At 36.9% G+C, this 13,139-nt stretch overlaps 2 protein-coding genes across 2 annotated transcripts; both read left to right on the forward strand.

Moving 5' to 3' along the window:
* The first annotated feature begins 4,679 nt into the window (after positions 1-4,679).
* Positions 4,680-5,276, forward strand: LOC147514988 (uncharacterized). Its single transcript, XM_086592761.1, has one exon. The coding sequence runs from the start codon at positions 4,680-4,682 to the stop codon at positions 5,274-5,276; it is 597 nt and encodes a 198-aa protein (XP_086448887.1).
* Positions 5,277-5,423: 147 nt separating this feature from the next.
* On the forward strand, positions 5,424-6,239 carry LOC147514989 (uncharacterized). The gene has a single exon (XM_086592762.1). It carries the CDS (start codon positions 5,424-5,426, stop codon positions 6,237-6,239), a length of 816 nt encoding a protein of 271 aa, XP_086448888.1.
* The last annotated feature ends 6,900 nt before the right edge of the window (positions 6,240-13,139 follow it).

The following is a 13,139-nucleotide window of genomic DNA, read 5'->3' on the forward strand; positions in this document are numbered from 1 at the left end:
TGCATACGTTAGGGTCAATCTCCTTAATGTTGTCTAGGGACCAACCGATCGTGGAACAATGTTTCCTAATCACCCTAATCAAATGTGCCTCTTCATCAGTAGAAAACTGAGAAGATATGATCACCGGATGACTACCATCCGGATCAAGCTGGATATATTTCAACTCAGTAGGAAGAGGTTTAAGCACAGGGGTGGGAGGAATGGGTAAAAAGGCTTCTGGAGGGTCCTTGTCTTGAGTAGTGAATACTTGTTTAGGTAAGAGGTCTTCAAACTCGAAAGATGGACCTACAGAAGGATATACGGTATGAGTAGACTTGAAAAGGGTGTTGACTTCCTCTATGTAGGAGTCATCGTCGAAGTTGGAAGTTCTGAAGGAAAGGAATTGGTGCATCTGATTTTCTGGAAACGTGTTGTTGAAATAAGAGTTAATAACTATTTAGTACCACGAACTTTTACATTTTTTCCTAAATGGTACCCGAACTTTGTTTCTCGCCTATTCGTACCACGAAGTTTCAATTTGTTTTAGTTTAGTACCTCAATTAATTTTCCATCCAATTCCGTCCAATTTAACTAACGGCGTTAGCACTATTCACATAACACTATTCACATTAGTACTATTCACACATCACTATTCACGTGAACAATGTTTTTTCAAAAATTCAAATTTTGAAAAACAAAAAACCACTATTCACGTGAACAATTTTTTTTTAAAGAATCTTTAATCAATCTTAAAAATTAATTCTTTAATGAAAAGTAATAAAAAAACACTATTCACATGAACAGTGTTTTTTTTATGGTGTACTAAGCTAATTTTTAAGATTGATTAAAGATTATTATAAAAAAAAAATACACTGTTCATGTGAATCGTAAAAACACTATTCACGTGAATAGTTTTTTTTTTATTATTATTTTTCATTAAAGAATTAATTTTTAAGATTGATTAAAGATTCTTAAAAAAAACATTGTTCATGTGAATAGTGTTTTTTTAAATTTGAATTTTTGAAAAAACATTGTTCACGTGAATAGTAAAAACAATGTTCACATGAATAGTACTAATGTAAATAGTGCTGTGTGAATATGCTAATGTGAATAGTGCTAATGCCATTAGTGAAATTGGACGGAATTAGATGGAAAATTAACTGATGTACTAAATTGAAACAAATTGAAACTTCGTGGTACAAATAGGCGAGAAACAAAGTTCGGGTACCATTTAGAAAAAAAAACAAAAGTTCGTGGTACTAAATAGTCATAAACTCTTGAAATAATCTTGAGTTAAGCTCTCGATCATGCTAACTTCTCCATCGATAGTCGTATCGGGTAACTGTTGCATCATTTTGAAAATATTTACCTCAACAGAAAGATGGCCTAAGGACATGGACATTGAACCATCGCGGCAGTTTATGAGCGCGTTGGCAGTTGCGCCAAGAAAGAACGCCCTAAGATGTTTGGAACAAAGTCGTTAGCGACTTCTGTGTCGAGGATAACAAAGTCAGCTGCGTAGTAAAAATCTTGAACCTTAACCAGCACGTTTTCAACTATACCCTTAGGATACTTAATAGAATGATCAGCTAATTGCAACGTCATTTTAGTTGGTTGAATCTCTTGTAGACCTATTTGTTTATATAGATAATAAGGGAGTAAGTTAACACTTAGCCCCAGGTCTAATAGCACAACCATTGTGTGTGTATCCCCTAAGGTGCATTGTACAGTAGGACGACCAGGGTCTTTGTACTTAACGATTCCATTATGTTCAGATAGGGTGGGTAACTGTTTAGTTAAAAAGGCGTCTTTTGGTATATTCATTTTTCTCCTAGTAGTACACAACTCTTTTAGAAACTTAGCATGTTGTGGTAATTTTTTAATAGTTTCAAGAAAAGGTAGGTTTATTGTTAGATTTTTAAAAACTTCCCTAATCTCATCAAAAAATTTATCCTTGTTTAACATGGCTAGTCTCTGGGGAAACGGTGGTTTCTCTCTATATTTTACATATGGATCAATAGGAGTTCTAATCTTGGTCATTTTTTTCTTGGGTTGTGGTTTAATTGGTACCTCTACAGGGGTAGGATCTTCAGTTTCTATTTCAGTATCTAGTAAATTTTCATTTTCATTGACCACTGGTGGTGTAACAGCAGACATAGTTACGACGTTATCAACCACTTTGCCAGAACGGATAGTGGTGATGGCATTTAACTCACCTACGTTTAAATTTTCATTACTAGTATTACCAGTTGCTTCAAAGGCTGTGCTTCAAAATAATTAGGAGAAATCTTCATCAGGCAGAATTTGGGTATGCTGGGATCCTTTTGTGGTGAAGGTAAAGAAAATAGATATGATTGAGCAATTCATTCATTGTAGGGTTGAATACCTACCAAAGGCGGAAGAGTTTTTTCTTACAGTGGTGTATGCGAGCAATTCTTTTCAAGAAAGGTTAGCATTGTGGAAAGATGTGATAAGACTGCATAGCTTAATCACAAAACCTTGGTGTGTAGCGGGAGATTTTAATAATATCAAGACAGCGAATGAAAGAACAAGTGGTGAGCCTATGCATCCAAAAGAAGCCCATGACTTTATACTCTGTCTTCAGAATGCTGGGTTAACGGAAATCAATTCTAGTGGATTCTTTTACACATGGTGGAATAAATCTGTGGGTGCTGCAAACATTATGTGAAGAATAGATAGATGCCTAGTAAATAGTTTGTGGATGAATAAATATCCAAATTCAGGGGCTGAATTCTTACCTTAGGGAGTTTCCAACCATTCCCCCATGCTTCTAACATGGAATGTTCTTAGTCGGTCCCCTATTCCTTTTAGATTTTGTAACTTTTGGGTTTATCAACCGGAGTTCAAAAACATCCTAGAAGAAGTTTGGAATACAAGGATATATGCTAATCCTATGTATGTTCTAATCCAAAAACTCAAGATGCTTAAGGAGAGGATCAGACTTTGAGCCATGAAAAACTTCTCAAATTTACATGAGAGAGTTATAGCTGCAAGGTAGCAGTTAAGTGACGCATAGATTCACCTTCAAAATAATCCATCTGATGTGGGTTTGGGATTATGTGAAAAACAGGCTATGCAGAAATATATTGATCTAGTAAGAGCTGAAGTAATAGATTTGGCCCAAAAGTCTGAAGCTCAATGGATGACATAATGGGATAGATGTTCGAGTTTTTTCTTCAACTCCTTGAAGGAAAAGGCAGCCAGGAAAGGTATATGGGCAATAGCGAATGATAGTGATGAAACAGTGTATGGACAGGCAGAAATAACACAGAGCATAGTGAAATACTTCACTCAGATGTTGGGTATTACAGCACCACCAGTGAGTGATAGAAATTTTTTCATGGAGCTGAATATCAGAAATACTGTTGATTCATAAATGAGTGTGATGGTGGAAGCTGAGGTGACTGACATAGAAATAAGGGAAGCCTTATTTGAGATGGAAAACAATAAGGTGCCAGGACCAGATGGGTACAACCCGTTCTTTTTCAAATTTTGCTGGGATACAGTAGGGGTGGATGTTGTGAATTCCATAAAAAATGTCTTTAGAACAAACAAAATGCTTCAGGGAACAAATGCTACATTTCTATGTCTGATTCCAAAAGTGGCTTCGCCAGCTAAAGTTGAAGATTTCAGACCTATTGCTTTGTGTAACACGATTTACAAATGTGTTTCCAAAGTCATCACCAATAGGTTGAAGATGGTGTTACCGGTGCTAGTACATGACAATCAGTCAACGTTCATCCCAGAGAGATCTATACAGGATAATATCCTTTTGTCCAATGAAGTTCTAAGAGGATATGATAGAAGACATGGAACCCCAAGATGCTCAATAAAACTGGATATAAGGAAGGCCTATGATATGGTGAGTTGGCAGACCATCTTTTACATGATGGATAGATTCCAGCTCCTGCCCAAGCTGAAAAAGTGGATTCAGTTATGCATTAGCTCACCTTCTTATTCTGTCGTCATAAATGGCTCGCCTGAAGGTTTTTTTCCCCGGAGGTAGAGGTTTAAGGCAGGGGGACCCCATGTCTCCATATTTGTTTGTGCTTATAATGGAAGTTCTTGGCTACCTAATCACAGAGAGTGTGGAAAATAAACTAATCCAATTCCATTCTAAATGCAAAAGGAATCAACTCGCGCATCTGGCTTTTGCGGACGATGTTTTAATTTTCTGTAAAGGGGAAGTGTACTCTATATATGCTCTCAGACAATGTTTGGTGGAATTTAGCACAGCTACTGGGCTACAAATAAATTCGCAGAAGATTACTATTATGACTGGTGCCATGGGACAACAAGATGGTTTGGTTTTGGCTTAGATTCTAGGTATTGAACTCGTAACCCCTCCAATGCGATACCTAGGACTTCCCCTCATCTCAGCTAGGCTTGGAATCAGAGAATGTCAACCGCTGATAGATAAGGTTACAAGCAGAATCAAGGATTGGAAAGCTAAACTGCTATCTCATGCAGGTAGATTGCAACTCATATTATCAGTGCTTAGCTCACTACATGTTTATTGGGCTAGAACATTCATCCTACCAAAAATAGTTCTAGAACATGTGGAAAAAATATGTGCGACTTTTCTGTGGAGTGGAACTGATATAAAGAGATATGTGCATCAAGCGAGTCTAAGAACCATATGCAAGACAAAGGAAGAAGGTGGTCTAAGGATCATGAATATGGAAGTATGGAATAAAGGAGCTTATTGCGGATTGGTATTCAAAGTAGCAGTGAAGGAAAGTAGTATTTGGGTTGAATGGGTATGGAAGAATCTTTTGGTCCACAAATACTTGTGGACTATGACAATCCTGCAAGATTGCTCATGGTCATGGAGGAACATACTACAGAGCAGAAAAGAAGCGAGAGATCTTATTCTGTACTCGATCTCTAATGGAAGAGACATGTTTGTATGGCACGATCTATGGTGTAATAGTAGCCCTCTCTTGTTCAATGCACAGGAAGTTGCAGAAATTCAGCTTCCAATCAATGCCACAGTAGATCAACTCTTATCAGAAGGTGATTGGAATGAAGTGGTACAGAACATCCATTGTAACAGGCTACGAAAGGATATCTTGAATACAAGAATCAACAAGCGTCTAGTTCAAGATCGAGTGGTGTGGAGGCCTCACCAGAGTGGGAAATTCACATCGAGAAGTGCATATGAAGCTCTGAGGAGAAAAGAAGAAAAAGTAAGATGGCAGAGACTTGTGTGGGGCAGATTGGTTATACCAAGACACTCCTTTATGACCTACCAGCTGTTCTCTAATAGTTTATGAACGCAAGATAGGCTGGTGCACAAAAAATTCCTCTCTTTCTCCTGCTGCTGCTTGTGCAATCAAAGTAGAGAATTTTCAAATCATCTTTACTTCGACTGCATTTACTCGCGAGAGATTATCAATGGTATAAAAATAGCTCTAGGAATTATGACTGATGGCAGAAGCTCAAATAGGGAATGGTCATCACTGCTGCGATTATGTAGAGGATTCAGTTTAGTGGTAGAAATTTACAAGGTCTACATTTGCACAACAGTTGATGGGATATGGAAAGAAAGAAATGAGAGACGATTTAAGAGTAAGGTTAGACCAGCAATAGTGGTCTTGAGGAAATTCATCAGAGATACAAAGATGTATATCCAGACGCAAGCATCTAAGATTGAAGATTCGCTGGAAGCTAGAAAGCTTTGTCAGTCACTGGGAATTCAGCTCAAGTTTAGAGAAAGGAAGAGGCGAGAGTGCAATTGGTTCCCACCGGAGGAAGGAAAGGTAAAGCTAAATGCAGATGGAGCATTGACGGATGAGGGGTCTGGCCATGGAGGTATTATCAGAAACTGTCTTGGAGAGGTGTTAGCAGCCTATACGGGTAGTGGTGAAATGCAAATTGTAATCTATCAGGAGCTGAAAGCAATCGCGATCGGACTCGGGCTATGCTATGAACTAGGATATAATAAGGTGGAAGTTGAAACTTACTCCCTTACAGCAGTGAATATCATCACTAAAATTGCAAAACCACCATGGACTTGTTCGAATTTGGAGGCCTTGATATCAAAGCTAGCTGCGAAATTCAGCTATTGTTCTTTTGCGCATGTTTTTAGGGAAGCTAATAAGCCGGCAGACTTACTTGCAGTGCTTAAGGCTTCTATTTATAATGACTTAGTAGTGTTTATTCCTCCTCTAGATAGAGATTTGTATAGACTCATAGAGGAGGATGCTATAGGTACAATCTATGTAAGATTTGGTTAATTAATACAGGTGAGGGTCAGCCTAACCCTAGCTTATCTTAAAAAAAAAAAAAAAAAAAAAAAAAAAAAAAAAAAAAAAAAAAACTGTGTTTGGCATTTTAGGATTAGGTATAGCTTGACCTAGAAACACACCTTTTGGTTGAGCTTTATCTTGTGTTAACTATTGTAATGATTGTTGTATAGATTGTAAAATCTATTGTTGAGCTTGCATGTAGGCGTCGAAATGATCCGGTTGTGGATGTGTAGTGGTCACAGGTGCTGTGATAGGAACTATCTCACGTTAATTATTAACGGGTGGGTTATGATAGTTATTATTAACCGAAACGATACCTATATTATTATAATTATTATAATTACCTTGTCCTTGTCCTTGTCTCAGTAAAGCTTGGTTATAGTTGTTCGCTGGCCTAATATTTTGATTATTAAACCCTGGAGGTGTAACTTGTTGATTATTTCTCCAACTGAAGTTAGGATTTTGTCTCCAAGGGGCATTAGGAATAGGAAGGCTATTTACGGAGTAAACATTATTCGGCTGTGCGGGTGGTTATTCATAGACGAGAGGACAATAAGAGTCGGGATGCTCAGGACTCAAACAGAAATTACATGGAATAGAGTTGACGTTCATGACAAGAGTAGGCTTTTGTTGAATAGAAATGGTTTCTACCTTTTTTGTGAGAGATTCGATTAGAGTTCTAAGCTCGGGATCAGATTTAACCTCAAACATACTAGCAGTCTTAGCTGTGGAAGAAGAATTAGCAGAGCGGGGGATGTCATTACCCTCCAGTTATTATTATGCTTAGATTGATCTTCTAAAAACCTAAAAACCTCTGAGGCTCCTTTACTAAGGAAACTACCCCCAGTCATTATATCAAGAACCTCTTTATGATGATGTAAACGCTATTTGAAAAAGGCACGAACAAGCGTGTCTTTCTCAAGGTTATGATGCGGGCATTCAATGAGAAGATCAGTGAAATGATTCCAGGTCTCTCAAAATGATTCATGAGGATTCTGGCAGATCGGAAGAAATGAATCTTTTGAAGAATTTCATCTGTCTTCAGTAGTGGGCAAAACTGTTCCATGCACAATTGAACAAGTTTGGCCCATGAGTCCACAGAATTAGGCGTTTGGGCAGTTAACCAAGATGTCTCCTTATCGGCTAAGGTGAAAGGAAACACCCTCAGTTTAATTTGTTCCGAACCTACGGTAGGATGATGAAATGTGCTAAGAACTTGTTCTATCCTATGCATATGCTGATAAAGCTTCTCGTGGTCTAACCGATGAAAAACCGGTAACAAATTAAATATATTCGGGGGAATTCAAAAATCCCCGACTGGGTCTGTAAGAACGATGCATGACTTAGGGTTATTGTTTAGGGCTTTGTAAAAATCAGAGAGACGAGTCTCTGTCTCTTCATCCATTGATGCAGGTGTATTGTGTGGTATTCTAGATAGGCGTGTGCATTGATGTTTACGATAGAGCACGTTAGATAGTTTTTTCTTACCAGACCTTAACCTCATATAAGGCTAAGTCCAATATGAAAGAAACACTAACAACAGTCAAATAACCTTGATATGCTAGAATTGAAACTCCTCTGACAGAAGAGGCGAGGAGTGGAAGGAGTACCATAATGCCTCCTTGCTACGCGTATGAATAGCGTCTTTGATACGCAATCTCAGTGTATTGAAGAAGTTCGGAACACTGAATAATAAATAACTTGAACAAAGAGAGAGCTTGTGACTAACCTGTGCAAATCGGGATTTCTTCAGAAGGGGTGGAGGTGCGCTCAACTATAGAGTAAACAAGGGCGCGGGCGAGCTCAATGTACTGATTCAAAAAAAAAATTCCAGTAACAAGAGGGCGCACGCGCTCAGAAATATAATTATTAGGGCGTGGGGGCACTCAAGGTACTATTTCAAAAAAAAATTCTAGTTGACTTCCAGGAGCAAAAATCCCGCTTTTTTTGAAAAAAATTAAACACAGTGAGAACACAAACAATCGGGTGGATGGGTGAAGTTGGATATTGGTAGAATTGAAAACACGAAGGGAAACGAATCTAAACACAACTAAGATGGCAGCGGCGCCATTTAATAATTGTAAAAACTATGCTTTTACTCCTACTTAACTAATTAAACTCTGCAGAAGTAAAAACATGGATTAAACTCTATTTATCAAAGTTTAACTCTCGATTATCTTATAATAAAACTGGAGTCAGAATTCGTTCCATTCCTAGTTGCTTAGACGTAATAATTTCTCTAACTTAAACAATTCTACAATATCAATGAGAGCAATAATTTAATTATACTAATATGGCGAAAAGAACTAATTAAGATATTCTAAATTATACTATGGCAATTTAACGAGAATATGTGAATGAGAAGAAGAGATAAGGGGGATTTGATTCCACCTTGATTAATTCCTAATATGCTAGTATGGATTTGTTGCAACCCTAATCTTTATGTTTTCACATAAAGGTTAGGTCTTTTTATCCCTAATTATTCATGGCATCCCTACAAACTAATAATTAGCATGTGAGGCAATTGAAATCCATTCTCATGGTGAATTAACTACCCTCTAAAGTGGAATATCTTATTTACAACTATTTTATACTAACACATCAAGTCTTCATCAAAGCTTTAATCAAACCCCTCTAATAAAGGTTTAGCTATGATTCATTATACTATCATAATTAAAAGAATAAGAATAAGACATTATAGAAGCAATAACCATAACTTGGCTTTTATTAATGGTGGTTAGGCTAGAAAACAATAATTAGGTTTAAACTAAAGAGAAGAAAGATAGCTTATTAAAATTAAACTAATTAGGGTTATATTTAGAGTTTTGCCTTAGTCCTCTATATATAGGAGAGGGCTAGGTTTACAGTTTTGTTCATGGGCTTTGGAGCTATATTTTGGGCCATTAAATCAAGCCCAAAACCTAATTACTTAAGTCCAAAAAGGGTTTCTCTGTTAGAAATTACTGCAATAGCTTTTTCATCCACTTTTACTCCTCTTATTGGATCAAGGTCTAGACCATTAGAAAGCGCTTTCCGAGCCAGTCGTTTTGACATATAGTCAGCCAAATTATGAGTTTTGAGTCCAACGATACGGCTTACGAAAGTTCTATTGACTTTTCTGCTCTATTTATCCCCGCGTTGACTTTGACTTTTCAGCTTTGACTGGGCTTTAAAAATATTTTTTTCTCCTTGAAACCGAGGCTTTAACCATAGAACTTCTTAGTAACCAACCTTTGCTTATTTCTCTTGCAAAAGTGACCTATTTTTTCACATATTTAACTCCAATACCTGAAATACACAAACGTACGTAAACAATACTAACTCTTATTTATTATAAGCATAATTGGTCTAAATGTAATATTATTAAGTGGTTAAAACTACAATTTTGGGTTCTTATCAGGCCACGTCTAACTTTTGTGCAAATGAATCCAACTTTTTCAAGATTGCTTTTAGAAAGATTCCAGAGAGTTTGACACCAAATAAATATATGATTCTCATATCTATCTAGATGAACATGTAAGCATATATATAAGGCACAAAAACCTCAATTTACATCATCTAGGAAATTTAGTTTTTGCATCTTAGATCTAGAATTAAGAGAGAAGAAAGTTCAGACCTTTTTCACCATTACATCAATAAAGATTATTCATTTTCATATTGTGTTCATAGCATAGTATGAGGAGCTAATCTCCGTTTTCTTGGGAGGGGAGATGAAGCATTTTTCTTATGTTTTAGTTTAGTTTTTCTTTTATCATGTTCTAATATAAATCCCTCATTGTGTTTCTTCTTATTCGTCCATTGATCTAATGTTCCTTGTGGAGGTTAGGAGGTCTTAGGGTAATTCAAGATTATGTAGAGCCAAGTACCACAAACCCTAGATTCTTTTCTTTTAGTTTTTAGTGTTCTAGTGTGATGATTGGATTCTTTATGGCACCTCAATTAGTTGTATGATTAATGCCACATGTGGATTTTCCATGACACCTAGAGTTGTATATTGAATGCCACTTAAAGCACAATTTGGTTAGATAGAAAATATCATTGGAGATTGAAGAAGTACTTGGTGGTAAGGTAGAAAGCACGTTGAAATCCAAATACTAACATCATGGTTATGAGCATAAGGTTTATAGGTATGGTGAGTTTCTATTGGTGATTTATACTATGCATGATTGATTAATTATTAAACTAATTATATGATTTTGGTGGATTCATCTCTCCCAAGATATTCTCTTTCTTCGTTCAGAATTATGTATTTAATTTAGTTTAGTTTATGCATAGTTTAAATCTCAAATCAAATCAACCATATATTTATTATTACTTAGCCACATCTTTTACTTGCATCTATTAGAGTAATTTAGATTAGAAATTTCTATTATAATCAACTAATTATTTAGAGTAGGATTGATACCTTGCTAGCCACTATACTAATCAATATTTAATAGGCTAAGTAAGATTTGTAAAAGATACGTAACACAAACAACAAGGATATAAATAATACATGTTACGTGATTTTTCAGCGAGGTGAATCACCTTCAATCCGACTACCTGCAAAAGCCGTTAAGAAAGGTTTAGAAGCTTGTAAACATGTGTTGGTGGCAAGAATGGATATATAGAACATCCGACAAGAAGCAAACTCCGTTTGGGGTTTTAAAGAACAAGTCAAAATCTCGCCTTTAGGTGAAGGTTACATCATTCTTCGATTCTCAAACGAAGGTGATTTTAAAAGAGTTAGCTTTGGTGGCCCTTGGTACCTAGGGAAGCAGTTACTGAGATTGTCTAATTGGTCACCAAATTTCTGCACTGAAACACATAGATATTCTATTACACTTGTTTGGGTTAAATTTCCAGGTCTCAATTTTGAGTATTGGGAAGTAGAGAGTTTAATGGCTATGGAGCGTACTCTGGGACACCCACATAGAGTTGATAAAAATTCATTGGTCAGAGATAATGGGTACTATACAAGTGTGTTAGTCGATATCGATCTCTCCAAACCAATTCCGGATAAGATCTTGGTTAAAGTGGGGGATAATTATAAATTCTCGCAAGAAATTCGAATGGGAAAATTGCCAAAATTTTGCAATCATTGCAAAATTGTAGGCCATCTCGTAACTGAATGTAGACAGCTATAGAAGGATTTGAGCGCAATTCCTACTGCAGAACACCCAAAAGGGAAAGAGATGGCAACTGAAATTGTGGAACAAACGGACATGTCAAAGCGCCGAAAGAAATGATGGAGGCAAAAGAACAAGCAAATGGGAAGTGGTGGTGACAATGATCATGCAGGAACTTCCAATGAGGTGATTACTGTGATCGAGGATACACAAGGGGCAGAAACGCTACTAGATAGTACTCAGCCGAATCAAGAGACTACACTGGGCATAGTTGATGGAGTTGATCTGCAAGTACTTGAGGTGAATATGGCTACAATGACCAATACATTAGCAACCACTAGTGTAGGAACAACAACAAATGCTATAGATGAAGTAAGGATTACATCAACAGTAACATGGACATTAGCAGTGAATGTTGTAGAGGATGAAACAGTTATACCAAAAGCTAATGAAGTGAGCACTGAGTCAAGTGCAAACTTTTATATTGAATTGATTGGTGGAAAGAGCCCAGATGAGACTGTACAATTCTTTGATGTGGAACAAAATGTGGAGTATCATGGGTTAGTGGATCATGTGGATATAACGGAATCGAGTGGCACTCGAGTAGAGATTAGTGGTGCAGAATGCTTTTGAGTTGTTAACTAATGAAAAAGATTCTGAACCAGAGACAAATATGCACGCACTAGTAGTTAGAGAGGCAGAACAGATTCATACGAGATTGGTTGATGAAGAAACTATAGATATTGAAGCTACAAGTATGGATGGTTACTCAAAAGAAGAACAAAAAGAAGATTGTAGTACTGGGTTCACCGCCTGGCACAAGAGCGAGAATTTAGGTACTCAACCCCCATCATTCTCTATGAAGATTATTTATTGGAATGTGAGGGGCTTCAAGAAAGAAATTTCTCTAGCAAGAGTTAAAGATTTTTTAGTTTATTTTAAGTCGGATATCTTATGTTTAGCAGAACCAAAGCTCAGACCTGGCTCTAATACTATTATCTATTTGGGTCTTACCTATTTAGATTAATATTTCTTTCACAATGATACTGATTTGAGGAAAGGAAATATCTGGGTACTATGGAGAAAGAGTCTAGATGTTAGTCTTATTTATACTTCCCCACAACAAGTATCAGTTCTAGTCGAAGATTGTGTAGTTACAGTTGTGCACGCTGCATCCCTCATTTTGAACTGGAAGAAACTATGAGACGAATTAGTAACCTTAAAGCCAAGCCTCCCCTAGCTTGTGTTAGGTGATTTCAACATAGTGCTCCACTCGGATGAAAAGAAATGTGGTAATCCTCCCAGAAGAACTGCCATTACAGATTTTTTTTCAATTGGTACAATGTGTGTGAGCTACAACAAAGTGATTATGTGGATTTGAGGTACTCTTGGTGCAATAATCAGATTGGTCAAAGAAGAATTTTAGCTAGATTGGACAGAGCTTTTTTTAATGAAGCATGGATACAAAAGTTTGCAGGATGGAGATACAAGGTGGGCATTAGAGAATGGTAAGACCATGCACCGTTGCTTGGTGCCATTGTGAACATCCCTAGACCAACTAATGTACCGTTCAGATTTAACAATGCATAGAATGAGCATGGGAACTTGGTGAAATTGATAAGGAGCAGTTGGCCGTAGTATATTCAAGGAACTCCTATTTTTAGAATGTCAAAAAAGCTAAAGATGCTTAAAGAGGTGTTAAAGCACTGGAATGTGGTAGTTTTCGGCAACATTGAGCAACAAGTTCATCTAGCAAAAGTGGAATTTGAGCAAGCGCAGA

This window comes from Coptis chinensis, chromosome 2, assembly GCF_015680905.1.
Source record: "Coptis chinensis isolate HL-2020 chromosome 2, ASM1568090v1, whole genome shotgun sequence".
In the NCBI taxonomy this organism is placed as follows: Eukaryota; Viridiplantae; Streptophyta; class Magnoliopsida; order Ranunculales; family Ranunculaceae; genus Coptis; species Coptis chinensis.